Consider the following 22,621-nt stretch of genomic DNA (forward strand, 5'->3'; position numbering starts at 1 on the left):
AACTCAGAAGCCATCTGGACATGTTCCTCAGCAACTAACTGGCTCGAGGTGGCCCTGCACAAGCAGGCGGCTTGGACCAGGTGATCTCCAGAGGTTCATTCCAAGCTCAGCCACTCTGTGATTCTGTAATTCTGAATCCCACTGCTCTGTTTTTGGGAAGCTGTAACAAAATGTTTTCTTTCTTAAGCACTTTGATTCATTTTTCACTGTCTCTTACATCATTTCAATGGGAATGGACACAACTTCAATTTAAAACAGAGATGCCAAAAGAATGAGTTTTGTATTGCACCCGGGGGCACAAGGGGGAAGAAATACTTGAGCTTTTCTTGGGCCAACATGTAACATTTCTGGAATTAAAGCCTGCAGAATCTATCCTTAAATAATACAGTGAAAAGGTAGATTAAAGTGTGTGATGTCATGAGTGTGATGGTGAAAAAACTCTCAAAAAAGTATTCCCAACCCTCTTTATGACATTGTGTGTTTAGTACATAAATATTTACATAATTAATGTATAATGGCATATAATATAACCAGTAATAGGACTTCCATTTATTTGATAATTCTATAGCTTTATGGGTTTTTTTTTTTCTTTTAAATGTAAAATAACTTATCAGATGGAAAGTATCCTGCAATAAAATGTAGTCTTACAGTAATACACTACATTGTGTGGAAACATAGGACTTCCATTTATTTGATAATTCTATAGCTTTATGGTTTTTTTTTTCTTTTAAATGTAAAATAACTTATCAGATGGAAAGTATCCTGCAATAAAATGTAGTCTTACAGTAATACACTACATTGTGTGGAAACAGATGGAGTTTTCATTGAAAATGAGGCAAAGCTGCTTAGAACTGCTTAAAACTAGGAACATCTGCTTTTTGATTTCTGTGGGATCTGGGTGTTAATTGAAGTATTTCCAAAGATACTGGAAGTGGAATGCAAGATTTTCTTACAAATATGCTGTTAAAAAAAAAAATCCAGCACACAGGCTGAGTCGATGTAGAGCCTCCTCCCATCTTTTAAGTTTTCCTGTATTTTTTAAATTATGACTTGCAATTGTCAATGGAGGCCTTTTTGCTTAACAATTCTCATTTGTGCAGAAGAATCACTGTTGCACGTTTCCAGCAATATTGAATAATGTAACTTGTTGAATAATTCTGCAATTTCCAATATAGAGAACATATTGTCAAACTAAAAGTGCTAGCTACACATGTAGACTTCTAAATGCTAGTTATAATTAAATCTTTAATTTCCTGTGTTTTAGAAAATACTTTTACCAGAAATAATAGACTAGATGCAAACATTTCATATGTGTTGTTTGGTCCCAGTTTGGGTAGAAATGCCAATTCGTTGTGACATTATGCCTTTTATCACTGTATTAAATGTATCAGTGTGCAATCTGTCATTAAAGGATTTCTGAGCTGTTAGAAGTCTAGTTACCTTGATGGTTTTTGAAGGAAAATGGGAAAATGACTACAGCAATGGTTTTACCAACAGAGAACTGTTAGCATCCACTGTCAGTTTTACTTGACTTCTAAAAATATTTGTAATTCTGTTTATTTAGAAATTCTTTACTTTTTAATTTATTTATAAGTGTACAGCTTGGTTAGTTGTAATTCTTCCATATTTTGCCAGTAGTGGTACCTGCAAAGTGGGAAAAGCTTCATTGTTTCTTCAGAACTCTGACGAGGGAGGCATTTGTGGCCCAAGAAATGAGGGAAATAGGAAGGGCTGAGATTGCTGCAGGGAATCTTGATAGTCTGGCCTGAGATTTGAAGAAATAGCTTCTGTGTTTTAGTAAAGAGGCTGATATAGTTAGTAGGAGGGAAAAGAAAAGGCAGATTAACTTTCTGTCATGTTAATCTGCACCCTTCTCCTGTTGCCAAAAGATCAATTGATTTAGTAGGAGAACAGTGACCCTACAAATTTTCCTTGCTTCACTCTTTAATGGACCACGCTGTCATCAACTTACCAATATTTTTCTGGAACTCAAATTATTTTTATGTAGAGTGTTCTGAACCAAAACTTCAAATATTCTTTGTCATGTGGTGTTTGTAAGTCACTGCATCTTGTGTTCTCAATACATTTTTATGGCTAGTTGTGTTTGAAGTAATGCAGAAGAAAGCCAAAGATATATCCTTCCATGCAAGAGGAAGCATTTAGTATGTCTTCAAAAGAAAGCAGGTTCAAGGTTAATATATGCAATGAAACAGTCTGCAACCCAACCGTTGTGTGCTGTGATTGAGTAGCTTCTTGTCCTGTAGTACTGGATTACATAATTGGATGGATGGATGGATGATTTCTGTGTTTCACTTAACTGCTGTGGAGTGCAAAAGTGGGATACTTGAATTAGAATTGAATAATGGTCCCAGTTTAGAATGTCTCAAAGAATTGCAAGCAGTTAAGTTGGCGCAAACTGATCATTTGATGGTGGATGCAGAACAGCCGAAGTCCACATGTAGAGCTGAGATCTGGCAGTAGTCCTGTATTCATCTGTGGATGTTTGAGGTCTTTCAGGCTTTTTGAAAGTTCAGGACGTTAGCTTTGATGCCATTGCCAGATTTTATCTTAAAAATATTATAATCAACTGAAGACGCAGGAAGGAATTTAGCCTGGTTAGGCTGAAAGTAATTAATCTCTTGGTCATTTTTAAACTTGCTTTTATGGTGATGTGAGCAATTCAAACCCAAAGGAGACAACTCCTCAAATCTTGTGTGCTGGGCGCTAGACTTTACTGCTGTGGGAGCTAACGGCTGCTAAACGCTTATGTGGATGTAAGGGGCAACTAGGTCAAGCTCACAAACGGAAAACCCATGAAGGAGTATTAAATCCAAAGACCCCAGGTGGTCTCAGTCAGGAATTGCAGATATAATAGTGTCCCCCAGCCTACAGCCACCTCCCCTCAGGCAATCTACCATATGTGCTTGCTCCATGCTTGTTCTCTTGCCTCAGCTGCCACTCACAGTCCTTGCTGGAAATAGTTTATAAGCTCACTGGACTTCTGGCCTGAGCCCTGTGCATTAAACTCCTGATGTATGGCCATTTTTAATTTAGCTGTGTTTCAGAAGTGCATGAGCTGATCTTCAAATGCCTTGTTTCCTTTGGTGCCCCCGTGGGGGACTAGCGAGGCGTAGTTTGCTTGGCGCTACCCTCTGCTGAAAGGTGCTACATGCACAAGCATCAGGTTTAGCTAATGTGTTTACGTGACTCTTGGCCAAGGAATGTATGCGCTTTTTAGTAAAGTGTATGTGCTGAAATATACTGGGAGAGAGAAGAAAAACAAAACCAGAAACATCCATTCCAATGGGACATGCTTGACCATCCAGCAGACATGTCTCTAGCTTGATATGAAAGCATTATGTAATATTTGGAATCTGATTAAACGAGAGAACTCTGTGAAATTGTAACAATTAACAAACACTGCATATGATTTTCAGTGTTATATTAGGTGTTGGCTAATATTTAGGTTTGGTTAATAAAATGTGAGAGGGGATTGAAAAACTGATTACAATAACCCCATTGTTGGAGTATTTGCTGTTATTTTGTGCTCTGTCGTCGACCACCTAAGCTGACAGAAATCTCCTGGCTCCTATTTGTTTTCTTTTCCAGTGATATTGAAATTTCCCGAGCGCAGAGTCCAAAAGCTGTTGATGTACTTGCCAAGGAGATAGGATTGCTTGCAGATGAAATTGAGATCTATGGCCAAACCAAAGCCAAAGTACGTTTGTCCCTGCTGGAAAGGTTAAAGGATCAACCAGATGGAAAATATGTTCTAGTTGCTGGGTAAGAATGCACAGCATTGTCACTAATGTCCACTCTTTCCACTCAAATTAATGTAAACATGCAACTTACATCTTTTTAATGCACTGAACAAATAAGAACACTGAATGTTTTCGACTGTACACTGCTCTCTTCTGAAAGAGAGCAGGTTTTGGCATTTTTTTGAGTAACACAACTTTTCTTCCAAACTTTTATTACTGAAGTAAAGTATACTTTATAAAAGCTAATTTGTTCTAAGCTTCTTAAATGTTGTCTATATGTGGAGATTTTCTTACTGTTTTATCAGAATTTTAAGTGTTTAACTCGAATATTCAAGTCTGTGTGTATTGTGGCTGTTTATAAACAAACTAGCAGAAGCTGCATGCTAATCTGTTGATATTAACAATAAATACTTTTTTATTGAAGAACAGATTACAAAGTTTAAAAAGCCATGTTTTTTCTCTGAAATGTAGACATGTCTCCAGGCAGGCTTATCCTGCTCGATGTTCCCACGATTATAAGCAAATGCTATGCTCAGCAGGAATTATGCGCTTCTCTTCTGAAGAGCTACAGGTTTTTTCTGCGTTCAGTGACACAACAGTTTTTCATTCACTTGGCTTGCTAAGTGGAAACTTCTAATTGTGAACAAGCATGTGAAGGTTTTCATTAATATTTTAACTGCAATGTATTCTTTCTAGTCTCCATTAATCTATATGATCGCTTCCTTGTAAGTAAAACCGATCAGTATTAAAATACAGCTTTAGGAAGGAGAAGGCTGTTCTTAACTCCTTGATCTACCAATTCTTCCACTGGGGTAGTGTTTCACAAGCCAATTGCTTTACTACCTTCCTGTGGGGACAAGCTGGATTTCTGGCACTATCTGAGATGGAGCCATTGTAGACTGAGAGACTGGATGTTACAAAGCTAAGGCAGGCAGGTTATGAAGCTGTTTTCAAAGCTGTATGATAGAACTGCAATGTATAAAGATGTTGATGAAGAATGTTGGAGTAGTTGTTTAAGACAAGGAAATAATAGTTGGTTGAACTTGGTTTCCTTCAGTAGAGTTTTATTTTGTATTTTACTGTTTTGGAGAAAGAAAAGCATTTGGCTGAGCTTGAAGTGGCTACCATGCACTTTCAGACTCTTGTTGTCAACTGCATCAGTTGGGTGCCATGCTGCACGCTGTGCCAGGCATCTCTAGCAGCAGAGTCTCACAGAAGCAGAAGTTATTTGAAAATGTCTGGAGGTGGAAGACAACATGATGCAAAGCCCCATTCAGGTGGACTTTGGTTGTGTCAGATTGTGTGTACCAGTGCTTACACTTCTTAACACCATTTTGTCTCCTAGTCTTCAAGGAAGATACCTCACGCAACTGTCTGAGTGCTGCGATGTTGGCACAGGCAGAAGTGTGTATACATGGGGAAGAAATGGGGAAGTTTTGACTAGCAACATGAAAATCTGGCAACAAATAGAACATTGTATCTTCTGAAGTTTATATAACATGTCTAATGACTGAACTGTGTTTCACAAACAAATGGCTGGGTTTGGTACCTCCAAGACTTGATTATGTACTATGTTGCTATTTGACATCTCTGAAGTCATTACGTCTGGTAGGGTGAGTACAAAGGCGCATCTGCTGCAGGAGGAGTGCCTGGGCAAAGGTGGCTACAGTAGTGGGAACGTCCTCTTCTGAGGGAGTTCGAGGTCTGACTTTGAAATATTGTACATATAAAATATATATGTAATGTGTTTATGTGTTCTCAGCTGTTCTCATGTGCTGAAATGACCGTAGCAGACAATAATTTTAAGAAAAGTCAGGAACTGCATCTCAGGGTGAAATGTGCAGTACAATAAAAAACGAGTATCAGTCAAGTGTGGAAATCAGGGAGTAAAATAATATCCTCAGTTGCCTTCTGCATCCCCTCCCTGCAAAGGCAAGGTCAACCATAACCTGCCATTTGGATTATCATATTTGTTCACAATAACCAAAGATATTTAGAAATTCTTTTAGAATGATGCAGTATAGGTCTTCAGAATAAGTTTTTAGTGCTTCAGAGGAAACATTTAAGATATATAGGGTATTTGGTCTGATGAAAGTATTTGTTATGTATGACATGCACTTTTCATATGTGAGAAGTGTGTGTGTGTATTTTCAACAAGCTGCAAAATTTCCAATCTCTGTCCACGATGCAGCCAGTGACATTTGTGCCTGTAATTCCACAATTGGGTTTAAATGTTTCATGAGGTCTAGGAATTATAAATATTTGCTGCAAATGATCTTCTAGTTTCTTCCTGATGTGCTATATCCCAAAAGCAACTTTTAAAAGTTGCTGCTAACTGGAAAGTTTTTTTTGTACTTTCTGAATGCACACAGATATGCCTAAATACCTCATCCAATACATACTTGTATGCTGCAAATATTGCAGTTTGATTAACAGATCATGTCACCCCAAAACAGGATGAAGTCTTAATTTCTTCATAACTTCCATTTTCTTCTGTGTGGAGAGATTCTTTTTACTTCTTTTCATTCTCACTTCTTTTTTTGGGGGGGTGGGGGGGCAGGTGTGTGTGTGTGTTTGACCCATGTTAAGGGCTTGTGTTAAGACACCTTGGGGTCAGAGCCACAAGTTATGATGGAGTAATTAGCTCTTCAGCATCAGCTGCCTGCATACAGGCTTTTAGTGTGCAAAAAAAAGATTATGTTGCAGTATATTTAATGTGAACTGCCTCCCATTCACTGCAAGCTGACAGCATGCAAATGAATGAAGCTTGTGCATGACCTAGTAGCTCAGTTTAGTGCCCAGTGTAATTTAACCATGCATTCAAGCATCTAAATAGCATATTCATAAACACAATATGAAACTACATCTAAAATTAGACTCTGTGTGTCTTCCAGCATTTTTGTTCTTAAATGCTGCAGTGCATTTTTACCAGATAATTCTGGAAACTTGTTGACTTCAGAAATGCAAGCTGAGGAATAATAGAATGTGGAAAAATTATGAAATGTAATGCTTCTTTTAATAAGAAGTGTGTTGGATTTTGAATGCTGGAAAATTTAAAATTGGTACTTTTCACTGAACATGAATAGATTGTTTTGTGATGGACTACCTTTTTGGTAAGGTAAAAATTGAGGGAAATAAATACTAACTTAATGCTTGTACAAGTTGTACGATGGTAAATATCTTAGGGACAAAATTTTCAGATTTGGAATTGCATTTTACTTCTAATGGGTATGTGTTGGATTGTATTTCTGTTTACTGTACTCTTGGGCCACAAGGTGCTTAAAAGATAAGAAAAACAGCGGACATAATAAAAAAAAATAAAAAAAAAAAAAGGAAAAATGTTGGGAAGAATAAAAGGGGAAAATACCACTGTGTTGATGCATTGAAACATCTGACACTCTAAAACAAAGTCATGGCTGAGACAGTTTGTCATGTATTTGTCATGTCGTTGCACAGCTTGGATTGGAATTGTCTTGGATGGGTCTTGTTGGCTTTTCAGAGTTTGTGGTTGTGGATTTGGCAGCCTGTTCTTGGCTTTGTTCTTTGTTCAGTCATTTTAGCTTCACAGTGATTACTGTGCTTTTGTATCTGGAAACTTCTATCCTGTTTTGAGGATGCCATTGCAATGTTGTTATAATCTCACCTTGATGAAGTGACAGGACTTGCAACACTCTGTGCTCAGAAATAAATTTCTGACAGTTGTAATCTTGGATGGGAGATGTTTGTAGTGAGGCTGTCATTTATGGGGACTTGATTGCCCATGCCCTCCATAACTAGGCTTCACAACTTTCCATGTGGATCATGGGAATGGTGGACCCATTAAAGTCTTTGAAATTGTTGATACTGAGGAGCTGAAGATAGGCAATTTGAAAGAGGAGAATCGTCACATATCCAGTAAAGTTCTTGCTGGAGTCACAATGGCTGGGGTAGCCGTGAGGAGGTTACAGCTGGTGCAGTGTATCATCTCACTGTTTGTTTATTTTCTCTTTGGGAGACCTCATGTAGCTTTCCCACAGAAACAGCTCCACTGTAAGCTAATGTGATGTATAACAAACAAACAAAAAGTCTGCATATTCTTATCTTTGTTTTGATATACATAAAGAGAGAAGGCTTTGCAATGTTATGGAAAACTTACTTTGCCAAGGAGCTGGTGACTGCTTGGTAGGTGGCAAAGTAAGAAGTTTTAAGGAGGAAAATGATTGTCAAGTTTCTGTGTTTGCATTGAAAACATATTAAAGAATAATGCAAATGGGTGTAAAAGTCTCTTGAAGTTCATTAACATTTACTGTATTTTAAAGGAGGGGGTTTTTTTTTCTAGATTTGCATAAGGTCAAAACACAGCATTGCACAATTGAGCTAAAGTTAGCCATTGGCAGTTGTAATTTTATACTCATGTGAGCAAGTGACCTAAGTTGCAAGAGTGTAGGCTCAGTAGTGTAGCCAGCAAAAACATCTGAATGTCCGCAAAACAGCTTAAGTGGATTATTTTATTTATGAAAACTCATCAAAGTTGGCCAGGTACAAAAGGGGAGATATTTAAAATAAGCTTTCTAAGGAATTTATTGGAATATAAATTTCTTTTAATTTCAGGCAGCGTTTTGTGTTTTGTTCTGGTTTTAAATAACTAATAGTTAAAACTGAAGTTCTGATAACTATTGAAACTGTTAAGTAACTGTTTAGCTCTTAAGGTTTTTCCTGTAGTCTTCAGGCTGCTACTGAGCCTCTGAGAATTAAAGGTGTCCTACCAGGGCATCTCAGGTAAGATGAGGAGTTGAGGATAGGTAAGTGAATTGTGCAGAATTCTCTCTGGCTTCACTGAATAGTCTGATTGAGTCCTCATGTTTTTTTTAATTCTGTTAGATGGAAAGAGACTGAAAAGTCAGATTCTTGGTTTTGACTTTGCAGGGATTTGTACCTATTTCTACCTGCTGCAGTGGACGCGGTTCCGTGGAAGAGTCACCCAAGTGCTATAGACCACTTATGGAAGTCTGACTGGTGGTTTTCTTCCTCCATCACGGCTGCCTTTAGACATATTTAGCCTTTAGATATTCAGCAGACTAACTCTAGTTCCAGGAAACCTAAGGACCACAGGGCTTCTCAGAAGGGAGAGAACAGATTAAAATTAACAAAGCCATCCGAAGAACACATTGAAAGTGTATACGATAGACCCAAGGTCCTGTTTGCAAAGACTTACCTGTTTACTGCTGCAAACCATTGTGTGTTTGCATGAGTACACTGGTGAAAATAAGCTTGCTCTAGTTCATTTTTACCCCTTCTTTGGGGAAGGCTGGTTCTTCCAGAGTGCCGCATTCTCAGTAGGGATGTGGCTGGTACGGAGTATCAATGTACTGGAAATGCAGTAGACGCAAGATGAGTTCCTCCCAGTTATATCAGTGAACAATGTTGTGTTTCTCTTTTTGTTCTCCAGGAAAAGGTCTTTCTCATGGAAAATTCCCTATGCTTTCTAGCTCATTTTACATAGCCATTTTAGAATAGGCCAGCTGAGTTGCCAGAGCATTTTAGTAATGCACACCAAATTGTGTGTCTCTTCTGTGACAAGTACATACTATTCTTCATGTAACCACCAACATGCCTTCTGGTTGTGCATTTGTCGATTCCAGTTTCCTTTCCTTTACTGAATAGCAGGCTGCATCTTTGGTTTTGCTTGTTTCATAAAAGTTGTAAAGAGTTCCTGCGCTGCTGTGCATGCCAGGTTACCTTCTGCCGTGTTTTGAGCTGCACTTGAATAAATAACCTGGTGATGGTTCTGTCTGAGCTGTCTCGAGTGTGAACTATGTGTGTCCGATGTTCAAAAATGGAGGTAACCACCAACAGGAAGCACTGCAAATACAAGTTGTTCTGTTAGCAGTGCAGCTTACTGTGCACTGAGTTTTTTGGGTTAGTGGGAAGTCCTTGTACTGGTAACTTCCAGTTATAGGTGTCTTTTTTCATAGCAGAATAATTTGCTTTTTAGTGTTTTCTTTGTTTTGTTAATTGTTTTTTTAAAAAGTAGTAGCTTGAAGAGTTACTATCTTGTTAAGTCTTTGAATGCAGTAATACCTCAAGGTTACTCATATATTCTTTAAATCTGGCTTTAATGCACAGGAATAAAAGGATCAAGTAAATGAGATCAGGGCAATGGACAAAAGTGAATGACACAGCAGGATAACAAGGGGGAGGGAGAAACCATGCTAATAATGTTTTGAATGGGTTTGGGGCCACCAGTGTTAGAGCAGCAGTCAGGAGAATGAAACTGGTAGTGAAAGTGAGTTAACCTGGCTGTGGTGTTCTGAAAGAAACATTTTTGTACAAACGTAAAGATCCTGGTACAAAATGGAGATGGCAGAAATAGTGGTGGGAAAACCTGAAGCTGTGATTGTAGCAACAGTAACACGAGAAGGGCTCCCTGTCCTGACAATGTAGAGATTAAAAGGTATCCAGGCTTTTAGGAGCTGCAAACATGAAAGTAAAAGAAATGAAGTAGGATTCTGTGCTCCTGCAGTATTTCAGAAGGAAATAAGAAGATATAGTATGGATAAAAAGATAACAGAGATCAAACCCACTTTTAAGAGTAGATAAAATGGATTCTCTTAGGATATGCTGTAAATCTCCCACCTTCTGTTGGCTCTGTGTAGATATTTTCCTAAAAATCTGTGAATTCCCTTTTAAGTCAAGGGAGTGTGGTTCTAGGAAGATGTGATCTTGAAATAGTCTGGATAGTAAGTTATTGGTGATGCTTTAGAATCTGATGTTTGGCAAACATGATGTTATAAACGTGGGAAAAACTTACTAAAAACAAGTGTTCAAATTAGGTAACCCATGTACTTCATGGTCATATAAGAGTAGTTCAAAGCTATCAGGAGACAAAACACTATTTCTGAAGGTCTTACTTCAGGGAATCTCTTACAGATGTACTAAACACCATTTTCGCTGGAACTTGAATTAAAACATTAGTTTTCTGAATAGGAAAACTCTTTCCTAAAACAGTATAGAAGACATTAATTTGGCTTGCCTCCTATTGCCCAAAATTTTCCAGACATTCTAACAATGGCTTCTTTTTTTAACAAAAAGCCCAGGATCCGATGATGATGTAAAAGATAGATTTGTGACGTTATGTTTTTCAATGTGTTTATATTTTGTGGGACAAAGAAGGGCCTTTGTCAACCTGTGAACTAAGCTGAATCTTACAATTTTACTAATGTATTTATGCCATTTTAATTGTGATCTGAGGATAGTAATATCTTGGAAACATTACTAGTTGGAAAAAGTGTTTCTAATTAGAGCTAGATGTTTTAGCTCAAGTTTTGAAGAGGTGATAGGATGAGGGTTCCTCTTTTGACTAGGATACATGTGCATGCTTGTATTTTCTTGGGAATGAATGTTAGTTCTTAACATCAACTTCACTAAGGTACTTACTTCTCTGCAGGTAGTGAAGGCAGCAAAGGTATGAATAGTTACACTTAGCCAAAATGTAGGACTTGTGTGAGAGGGGTGTGAGTAGAAGAAGGACTGGAGCTTTCTTCTTTGCCAGTCAGAAGGAGAAATGCTGTGCCTCAAGTGAATAATTTGCATTTTGGAGGCATGAGATGTGTTCATACTTTAAGGAAGAAAAAAAAAGAAGGAGAAACCCCCCATGCCCCCAGCTTTTAACATGGATCATAAACAAATGTGCTGACCTTGAAAGCAGGGAGGACATCACTTAAACTGAGGTATCTCTCATTCACAGAAGGCTGATGAAGCTGTCTGTTGGTAAAATCAACTGTCATTGTCCCTTCATTAAAGGCACAAGAGTAAAGTCTTTGAGTGGAGGTTAGAGTCTCTGGTTCAATAGTGGATGTCTTTCTAAAATTCTGTCCTGGTTCAATCATGGTCTAGATGTGGAAGTTGTAGCATGAGACTTTTGAGCTTTTGTATGGGAGGTTGGACCGTGATTGGAATTGTCCCTCATTACCCTTAAATCTGCAAAAATATTACAAAATAAAAGTATAAAATATGTCATGTCCAGTTGAATATAGTGACTTCTGTGTCCTGTTCCGTTTAAAAAGCAGTTAATCTATCATTGTTGAGGGTTATGATGACATGGAAGCTGGAGAGGGATAGTTGAGCTCTACAAATGAAAGTGTTAGTTATTTAATTTAAAATATTCTATTATTTCATTCAAAGAGTGAACAGTGGGAATAAAACTTCTCGTGCATTACTACAGAAAAGTATTAATACATGCCTAGAGTATCTTGATGGATGGTTTGTTAATGAAACTAGTGAGACATTTGTGCTGTAGTAGAAATGTCTAAATTCAATATAATCTTTTTAGAACTTTTGCAAAAATAATCTTCTCTTTTTCTGCTATCGTATTAAATTGCTTAAATAGAAGACACATGTATATTATCATTCCAGCTTGAGCTAGGGGCTAACATTGTGGCAGTATTTTTGTGGAGATAAAGTAATGTTATTGAAATTTGCTGTACAAATATTCTTCATTGAAATCAAAAGCTGTAAGTTCTGATATCTTTAGCCAGGCTGACATCAACAAAGAATTTCATTAATCTTTTTTCTTGTTTTGCTAGAATAACCCCTACACCCCTAGGAGAGGGGAAAAGCACAGTCACAGTTGGTCTCGTTCAGGCGCTTACTGCACACCTTAACATTAATTCCTTTGCATGTCTGAGACAACCTTCCCAAGGACCTACTTTTGGAGTTAAAGGTACATAATATTTGCAGACTATATGACCTCTTTCAGATTAAAAGTAAATACTACTTTTTTTCTTTTTCTTTCTTCTTTTTTATTTCCTTAGTTAACGTCACTCGGTTGTCTGAATAGTAGCATATTGGATTTTTTGATAAATATATGACTAACAGATAAAGGTTTCTTGCACATGTCTTCCCATGCAAGGTTCAGATCTATGTTCATGTACTTAATGTGTATTGATAATGCAGATAAAGCCCAAACATATGAAAGGCATGGGGATCTGTTAGCCAGGAGGAGTTTTGTGCAAGTACACACTCTTCCAGCCGCTCGTCTGCATGGAGACTCTCTAAAGATGTCTCTAATTGTTACTATTTAATTCTTACTTGAGAAGGTGTCCTAAATCCACTCACATTGATTGGAAATATCCAAGCTAAGGAAGTTTGCAGTTATTTGTATGGTTCAGCTGTGTCTGCATCATACATTTGGCTGGGTCTGAACCTCTTCTTTCTGTTCTTCTGAGTTGTCACCTTTAATCATGGCCTGCTGCCTTTTTGCCTAGAAACCCTTTAAGAGCCTGAGAGCCAGGTAAGAACCAGACAGAGTTCACGCCTGTCTTCAATGGTGATAGGAAGTAATGCAATCTTTTTTTTGCCATTTCTCAGCTGAGATTGGTGTCTAACTGGGCAAGCACTCCCCATCTGCTCTACTTTGCTTTGCTGAAGTTTAAGTTAACAGGTTTGATTTCAGATGGAAGGCTGCTGGTGCTTGGTGCTTCTCAGCCAAGATTGGTGCATGTGAGTGTTTTAATCCCTCCACTCAACTTGTGTGTAGGCTACAGTGAACTTGTTTGCCTGTACCCTGAGAGGCAATGGGGAAGGAGCACTCAGGAAAGGGTGTGAAGGTTTTGTTCAGAAGCAGTTCTTGCTCGTGACTGCTACATCTTTCCACCCAACAGCTGCATGTGCATGACTATGTCCTAAGTCTGGGCAGGAGAAGAGGGTTGCCCTTACGTAGCCAAAGACTGGGCCAGTCTTTGCCATCATGTGTAGCCTTTCATTTCAAGTCAAGAATTCCCTTTGTACTACCTGCTGACGAAAGCCAGCGAGGTTTAAGGAAATCCTGTTTATTTGGTTGCATCATTGATCCCCTAATAGAAACCAAAATGCTGAGAAATGTGTCATCAACACTGTATGTTTCACTTTGTGTGTTTAAGGGCGGTGGTTTTTTTTCCAAAACTGGTGCAAGTCTGATGTGACCATGTGCTTTCCTGTGCAGGTGGAGCAGCTGGTGGTGGATACGCTCAAGTGATTCCCATGGAGGAGGTGAGACAGCAAGTCCCTGTCCCTCTGGAAGAGGTGGGCAGGCCAAGGTGGTTACTCTGTTGTTGGCGATGATCTGCTTGGAGAATTGGAGTGGTTCTTGCCATCTCCACGTGATCCTTTTCATCTCCACATGCTTGCTGTGTGATGTGGAGGGGCTCTGGACTGGGGGTACACAAATGTTGCACGAATATTGTACATGTTTGTAACATCTTGGCTATCCTTCAAATGCTTCCTTAGAAGAAAGCCTGCTTTCCACATGTAACATACAAGACAAAGAGCTGGCTACTGCTCATTTTTTCCTTTTATATTTGTATCTATTGCAAAAGTGAATGAGAAAACATTGCTTTTCTGGTGGAGTAGAAAAAGGCAGGGAGGCAAAGGACTGGTGGGTTGAGGAAATTCCTTTTTTCAAATGTAAATTTAATATTTCTTTTTAGCAGAAGTCACTAAGTGTGGCAAAATGGACTTGTTTGTAGCCATGCTGATCCTCTTGTGGTGGTGTGAAGCATGCCCAGAATACTGCAGAGGGGTGCATAGCACAACTTTTGCTAGTTAAGTAAAAGGAAGAGGATTTGTCTCAATAACAGTGATGAAACAGAGAAGTCTCCTGTGAAAAATAGGTCATGGGGGTGGCCAGGCAGGGCCTGGCAGCCAGGGCCCGTCCCAGCCCCGGCCAGGAGCAGGCAGATGGGGGCACTGGGACAGCCCCAGCCCGGGCATCGCCCTGGGGACGGGTTGAGGCCAGGCCAGGACGTGGGCCCGGCTCGGTGGGCGCCATGGCCGGGCAGGGCTGAGAGGAGCAGGAGACCGGCCCTGCTGCGGCGTCGCTGGGGCAGGGGCTGAGGGCCCCGGGGCTGGCATGGGGCGCTGGGCCAGGGAGGAGCCCAGGGGGCTCTGGCACTGTCAAAGTGAGAGATTTGTTTTCTTACCCCTAAATTAATCTACAGCTTTCCTCTACTCACAAGTAAATGGATTTCTGTTGAAGATAGTGTCATCCCTAACTCTCTTTTGAGGGCTTCTGAAGATCACATGCCGGCTTTGGAAGGAGCCAGCTTGGTACATGCTTTCAAAACACTCCTACTGTGAAAATGACGATACTCTGACTGAACTGTGCACCCTTGCCTAGCACAATATTCATGATGTAAAGCTATGGGATCCATGCGTTTGTGGACAGGCCTAGTCAAAGACAGAAATTAAGTGTAGACCATGTCGTGTGTAGTGTTTCTTGTTGGTTGGCTCCTTGTTGGTTGGGTTGACCCAGCCTGGGGCTTTCCTTAGCCTCCCTCCCTTGTCCTCAGCAGGCTTGGCCCTGTGCCCAGGGGCTTTGTGTTGGTTTCTGGAGTATAAAACACAAGTAGATTCTCTGGGCAATGGGACACATAAGGAGAGTGTGGCTAAGCTTATGTATACATTCACAGTGCTTGTTTGGAAAAATTTGTGATGGTTTCACCCCAAAAGAGCCTAATTTATAGCTCAACGAAACCACTCCATGGCCCAAACTGGTGAAGTACCACCTGCAAAGTACACGGTGGTCCAAGAAGAGCCCTAATGTAGTGCTCAGTTACAGTTTTGATCCTCTGTTGCACATGAGTCAAGGGCTTGTGTCACTTGCGGTCGGTGCCCCTCCGCAGTCAGTGCTGCAGTGCAATTACAACTGACCTTCTGCCTCCTTCTGTCAGAGATGTATTAAAAATACAGTACCTATGTAACACAAGTCCTTATCTAACCTAAACTGGTGATTTCAGATCTTTCCATGAAACTTGGTTGGACAAACTTTATGTCAGCAATGTTCATGCCTGATCAGCTACGGGCTGTTCTCCCATGGCTAGCAGAGAGCTGGCATACACCCCAAAAGCCAGCATGCACAGTGTGCTCCAGGGGATTCAGCAGAAATCCGCACCTTTGGCCCAGGTCAATTAGTAAATACCAACAGTAAACTGATTTAGTATTACTGATGTAGAACCATAGCCCTGGGCTTTTCATTCTTGGATCATTTAGGAAAGAATAAAGATGTTCATGGGTTTGGGTAAACTAAGGGTAGTTTACCACGTATTCACGTGAAAACAAGCCTCTCATATAGCTCAGTGTATTTTCAGCCAGATAATATTTCATCTATGCTGGTGCAGAGCTGCATCAGAGCTGCAGCCTCAAGGAGATAGCAATGATTGTTGCTGCTAATGTGTCTGAGATTAATAGATCAAGTTAAATAGTTTCTTGTAAAAAGATTTTGTTGTTTTCACTTTCTAGTTTAATCTTCATTTGACTGGAGATATTCATGCTATAACTGCTGCAAATAATTTGCTGGCTGCTGCTATTGATGCAAGGGTCTTGCATGAGAACACTCAATCTGATAAGGTGAGAATCGTTTTCTGATACCCACATAACAGTTTTTCTTTTCAGTTTTTCAATAAACTGCATTTTAAAGCAAAAAATTTGATAATCTGTTTATATTTTCACCATGTGAACAGAAACTGTTGCTGAAGCCATTCTATGTTCCGTTGCGAAATTTTGGTTACAGAATATATTTTTCTGGCAAATAACTATCATAAGGATGTTATGCCCAGAACACTGTCAACTATTTCAGACTGTACTAAATAGTCTAATAAAAGATGATTCATATATATATATATATAAATCTTATTCTTGTCTAATGATTTATATACTCCTTTTAAAGTAAAAATTGCACTTCTGATGTATAGTTTGGTATGATGTACCTTAAGAAGAAGGGGTTGTGGGGAAAATAAACTAGATCCTCTTCCTTTCACTAAATCTGTTGTGACCTTAACACAAATGCTAACTTGAGTCTTTAAAGAGAAGGGAGAAAGTAAAGGAAGGAGTCTCCTGGTTTTTTGGCTCCAGTGTTAAAACTGAGCACTGCTGTCATATCCCCTTTACTTGGTATGACACAAATGTGCATTTAGGCCAGTTTGCAAATGATAGTTATGGTCTGAATAATTTGGACCTTGGTTGAAGTTTTAAAGGGTTCCCAATTTCAAAAGTAATACTTTTGTGTGTGTGTGTGTAACATAGAAACACAGTTATTTTGGTAACTGGTTTTAAGACTGTTAAATCATAGGCACTGCTCAAAAGCCTACCACCTTCTCACAAGTGTTTTTTATATTGCTAATCCACAACGTATATGGTTGGGAAATTCTTGCTGAAATCAGTCTGAATAAAATAAAAATTTTAGCTTTTTGTTTAACAAGTTCCTGGTTGTGACTTCTTTCATTAACTTCTTGTGTGTTTTTTCTAGGCTTTGTATAATAGACTGGTTCCAGTAGTTAATGGCATGAGAGCATTTTCTGCTATTCAGTTTGCCCGTCTGAGAGTAAGTTGTTAATGTAGCCTCTCCTCAATTATAGTGTCTCTTCATAAAATGTACTCTCTTAGACAAATTGTTTAAAATTATTTGATGTATGGGGCTGGGTTTCTATAAACCTCCCTTATGAATTTACCAAGCCCAGACTTTTTTCTGAAAACATCATTCTTGAAGTAATAGGGTCTGGGTCTGATACTATTTTCATAACTGACATTTTTGCTATTCTTTTCTGCTGAAATAAACCAATAATGTTTTTTAATTCTGTGTCTTTCCTGATGAAATATTAGAGTGTTTAAAATACTTTTCCTATTATGGTAAAGTCACGTTTGAAAGCTCACATTCTTTGGTTTTGCAATATTTTCTGGTTTTGAAAGTTTATTATAGCATATACTTCTGGGGTTTTATTGTTGTCAATTTGACAGTGTTCTTCCTTCAAGGACTAGAAGCACATTTGTGTGCATAGTATATTCTTGCATCCCATCTTGCTTCCTGAATGCTTCCAGAAGAGCTTCCTATGCAATGAATAATGTATCTGGATTTGAGGCTGCCATTCTGACAAATACATAGAGAGCAACACAGTCCACTAGCATAGTGGAAGGAGAATGTAAACCCCTTGAATATGACCTCTAAGAACAGCTTCAGTTTTCTGTGTCCAGTTCCATGTTTGTTGTTGGCTTTTGAGTTCTGACTGGTGTTGTTTCAGAGTCACTGGATAGCAATGGATAGCTGCCAGGTGCACACTTGGAACTGGGGGGTGGAAAGGAGGATAGAGGTAATACCAGCTTCTGGTTGGGGGCGGGGGGGAGAGGCAGGGGCAGGGAGAGCTCAAGGTTCTCATAATATTTTATGCATTTGTGCTGCTCATTTGAATGCCAGTAAACTAAAAAAATGGATGATTCCTGCTTGACTGTGTGGCAGAGTAGATCTCACAGAATTTTCTGTCGGAAATTGGGAGTATTTTAATTTTGTCTTTGTTTACTCTGTATGAGGGTACCAGATAGGGGAGGAGCGGGAGTGTTTTGGTTATTCATCACATACCAGCTATTTCTGCATTAGAAATGGATTTCTCTCTCTTCACATGATCTACAATGCAGTAAAAAAAGTTTGGCTTTATAGCATTAAACTACATGCATCATAATTTCCAATATAACTGAATTATTTTGCTAAGAATTATTTTTAGTATAATGATTCCTTACACCTAAAAAATAAAAAGTGAAAAAATATCTTTATGCTATGGGGTTACATTTTTTTCAAAAGAGGATTATTAAGATTGAAACTCCTCCCTTACGTGTGTGGTTTGGTGTTGTAATTACAGTAGGTCCCATGCAAATATAGTTTTTCCAAACTTTCTGTCTGACAACAGAAGCTACCTTTCTCATTCCCCTGCTCCTCTGCTTTTTTCTTTTTTTTCCCCAGTAAAATTACTAGCCTAAAACCTCCTTACCTTACCTCCTTTGTTTAACTACTTCTATCCTAGTCTTTTCTTTGTCTCCTTTTCCACATCAGCTCTGTTGTCTTACTTCCTTCCATCTGCATCCAGATCAGTCAGCTTTTTTCTTGTTGCCTAGATCCACTATAGACATTGTTGGGACCCTGGGAGATAGGCTGCTGCTTTTGCAGTCCCAGTGCCCAGCCCTCCTTGCAGCAGTTGAGTGTTATAAAAATGGCTGAAAATTTTTCTGTCAACCCTCTGTGGAAAAATGCTCTGGGCATAATGTTCTGCAAAAATGTGGGTGTATGCCTGATACACCAAGCAGGACGAACGAGCACTGAACTCTGACTGCCATCCCCCAGCAGAGATGCTAGTAGGTTTTTGCTCCTATCTTAATCTGACTATTTTCATAGAATTTGTAAGAAACTATATCAAATTGGATTAAAATTGGCCAACAGATTAGAAAAATATTAATACAGGACTGCCAGATGAGGCCATAGCCTTTCTTCATTAAAACTGGGGTGAAATATCTTAGGGTACCAAGTATCAAAACCTGCAAGCTGTTCTCAACAACTTTTTGCCCGTCTCAGTACAGTGGGAAATGCCCCTGTGCCTGCTTCTGGATTTGAAGGTGTTCCTCACAGTCTGAGAGACTGATCCTCAGAAAGGAGCATCACAAAAACAGTTTTAATACTCTCAAAAGAACGTCCCAGCCTTCTAGAAATAACTTGATTTAAATAAGGAAGTAACTGTGGTAGGTCTTTGAAACATTATTTGTACGCTTGTAGATTGCTTAGTTTTTAATACTGAAGTATAAGTATGTTGGTTAATTCACTGAGGAATGATTTCTAATGCTAGAGAAATTTAAGATTTTTTTTCTTTTTTAAGACTACATTTTTTAAACACAATTTTCTGATCCATCTTTATGTAGATTCACCTAAAAAAGGTTTGCTGGTGCTGAAGTAGTGAATCTTGAAAAGCCAGGAGGTACTGGCTATTTCATTATAATTGATTGAGTTTATGGATGGTGGGCTCTTAAAGCAGAAGTTCTTATTTTATTCAAGGATGATTCACACAAGACAATACATGGGTGTTTCAAAGATTTCCACAAACTAGAGCAAGCAATTATCTTTTTATTAGTAACCGATATTGTTTAATTTCCTCTTTGGTTTACATTAAGAGTTTCTTCTGTCTAAGAAAAAGTCTGTTAATTTAATGGCCTATGAGTATTTGTTCTGGTTTTAGTTTCATTTCTCCATCTACTTTTGCCCCTGTCTTAGTTACAGATTTTTCCTATGTGCTTCTTTTTTTAATAGTTTTGGTGCTGACATGCTTTTTTCAAAATGTTTGCTGAAAGTGAGGGTGATAAGCCAAAGTGCTATAACTTTTGAAGCAAAAAAGCCACTTCACTGCCTTTCTTTAACTTGTTTTTGTGTAGAGGCTGGGAATAAACAAGACTGATCCTGGGACTTTAACAGAAGAGGAGATCAGCAAATTTGTGCGCCTTGATATTGACCCATCTACCATAACATGGCAGAGAGGTATGCAGTCAGAAAGCCTCACTTGAGCTTGAATTTAATCATAATTTATCTCCCAATTTGCTTAATTTTACCTGAATCAGAGCTGTTTCTGCACTCTGACTTTAAGAACAACCCTTTGCAAGTGGGAAATGTGGGTGCATAACAAATCTGGGTGTAGTATGTTCCTCTAAACTTGCTCAAATATCTGCAGTAACTCAAGAGACTTCGCTAATTTTCTGAAAGGTAGATTGCTCTGACAGTTTAAGCGTATCCCTTGTCTTCATCACATTAGATAATACATATGAAAGTGGCTTTTCCATGCATTTTACAAATCTTATCCATTCTTTTCTTAACTGTGGGTTTTAGGTTATTTGTACTGACTCTACTTGATCTTGGTCCCTGATCCTCCACAGCTCAGCAGTCAGGGTAGCTCAGAGACTAAGTAGGCCACGGGGATTATGTATTTTTCCTATTTTTAAAATGTCTTGTTTGCTTTGTTAGGAAGAAGAGGTGAAAGACGTGGTACAGTTTCAATTATGCATGCCAAGCAAGCCAATATCCACTCTCACACCCTTAGACAACTCCCCTCTGCATTTTCGAGTTCTAGTGCTGGGTTAAATTTCAGTGTTTACTTCAATATCTGTATCTCTGTCTTTGTTTTTTAAGCAAGTGAACTCTGCATAGCAAAGTTTTGAGCTAAATTCCATTGGATTTTATTTTCTTCCTAAGTTCTCAAACACCAAAGTTATTAGGTCAAAATCATTGTTAAATGGAATGTATTGTGATGCCCAGAGAAATAAGGTGAATCTGTTGAGAAATGAGAATTCTTGGCCATGCCTTACCGTGCCCTCTGTGTGCATGTCATCTCAAACTTGGGATATTTTTCTGAAGGTAATAGTGGGGGATGTGGCATGAGATGCACACACAGTGTGTCTGGAAGAGACCTATATTAGGCTGAATTAGTAATATAAATATTTAGTGTAATATGACTCATCATTTTTATCAGCACCAGTTTGGGAGGAGGCATTACTCAACAGCTGTTAACCTCAAGTGAGTTATTTAATTCATCTCAACAATGTTAATGAAACTTCTATTCTACACAACTGTATATGGTGTACATATCTTAAACATTTCAGAAAAAAAAATTAGTTTAGGAATGTTTTAGATAACTTGGAAAATGTTTTATTTGGAACTGTTTCTGCAATCCGTATGTCTGTGAAGCTTGTTACATACCAGGGAATTTGTAGGGCAGAAGAGAAAGCTATCCAATTGTCTGAAAGTTTAATTTTAGTCAGGAGCCATTTCCTTAAAAGTGTCACAAGCTTAAAGTTCATTGTCGTCTTATACTAACTTGAACAGGTACAACATACTGAAAAGAGGGAAAGCTTCCCTGTGCTTACCCTTCCCCTGGTATTCAGATCCTGTTTATCTCTCTAGAGGATTAGGAAATACATAGATTAAACCTAACACTTGGTTGACCCTAAACTTTCCTGAAGCATTACTTTGGGTAAGGAAGAGGGAAAGTTTAGAGAAGGAAAAATTGCTTTTGTAGCAAAAACAATTATTTCTTTTTTTACTACTTGTAAATGCAGCTATTGGAATCTTCCTAGAGAATGAATTCTGACCCTGGTGAGAAAGCCAGTGTATTTCAGTGACCAGAAAGAGTTGCTGGGGTAGTTATAATTTCATGGTAAGGATGTTCAGGTTACATGGTTTCACTAGGAAGGGCCAGATAAAAATCAGCCCACTGGCTGTCCAGGCTGGTGGAAAGGCTTGTTCCTGCTGTCAGCAGTGCTTGGGTAGGCAGGAAAGACATTTAGGTCTGCTTAAAGCTGCTTGTGAGACTAAGCCTCCTAGGAGGAGAAGGGGTAAGTTTGTGCTTGAGAGATCAACTTGACATATGGCTTCACAGTGGCATATGGTACCACAGCTTGGTGTGAGGATACTGCTTCCATGTACCAGGCTCCGTTCTGCAATTTCTGCCAATACTGTAGTATTTGAGTATGAATATATATAAATAGAAACCAAAATGACTTAGCCAGATCTGTGGTGCACCATCCCTTAAATGGAATTCCTGAAGAAATTAGCAACCTAAATACTATGTAGTGGGAAGAAGGCACGTATGGTGTTTACAACAGCCCCATGAGAAATGCCCAAGAAGGGGGAAGTGCTTTTCTCCCAGCTCATTCACAGCCCCAAACTGGAGTTGTGTAGGATTGAGATTCGAAGTCCCTCTTGTTCTTGGGCAGTTACCTCATCCTTTTCTGTACAGATAAACTTGTTAATCTCCAAAAGCAGCAGGAAAAGTGGTAAGAGGTGATTTCACTGATCTTCAGTACAGACAGCTTCTCCAGAGGTTCTAAATGAACAGGGTTCAAATATACATCTACCAGAAGATTGACTTAATTGCCAAGCTACAGGCTGAACTGATAAAGCATAGATAAAGCGTGCCTTCCACCCTTTCTTTTACGGTTGGTGAAAAATGAAACATCTGTAGGGCTAAAGAGCCCATAAGAAAGAGGGAGCCTATTTTTGCATTCTGTAGGGAATGTCATTCCTGGGAAGGAGAGGTCTTGGAGTT

General features: G+C 38.9%; 1 protein-coding gene across 4 annotated transcripts in view; it reads left to right on the forward strand.

Moving 5' to 3' along the window:
- The window catches only part of MTHFD1L (methylenetetrahydrofolate dehydrogenase (NADP+ dependent) 1 like), a 157,295-nt gene that overhangs the window by 24,685 nt on the left and 109,989 nt on the right, over positions 1-22,621 (forward strand). For all 4 annotated transcript variants that reach the window (XM_056344078.1, XM_056344076.1, XM_056344077.1 and 1 more), the window contains exons 11-16: positions 3,610-3,783; positions 12,326-12,462; positions 13,723-13,769; positions 16,017-16,124; positions 17,023-17,097; positions 19,959-20,061. In XM_056344078.1, coding sequence (XP_056200053.1) covers positions 3,610-3,783; positions 12,326-12,462; positions 13,723-13,769; positions 16,017-16,124; positions 17,023-17,097; positions 19,959-20,061 — 644 coding nt within the window. The remainder of the gene's footprint in view (positions 1-3,609; positions 3,784-12,325; positions 12,463-13,722; positions 13,770-16,016; positions 16,125-17,022; positions 17,098-19,958; positions 20,062-22,621) is intronic.

The sequence above is a fragment of the Falco biarmicus genome, chromosome 6, assembly GCF_023638135.1.
Source record: "Falco biarmicus isolate bFalBia1 chromosome 6, bFalBia1.pri, whole genome shotgun sequence".
NCBI classification, from domain to species: Eukaryota; Metazoa; Chordata; class Aves; order Falconiformes; family Falconidae; genus Falco; species Falco biarmicus.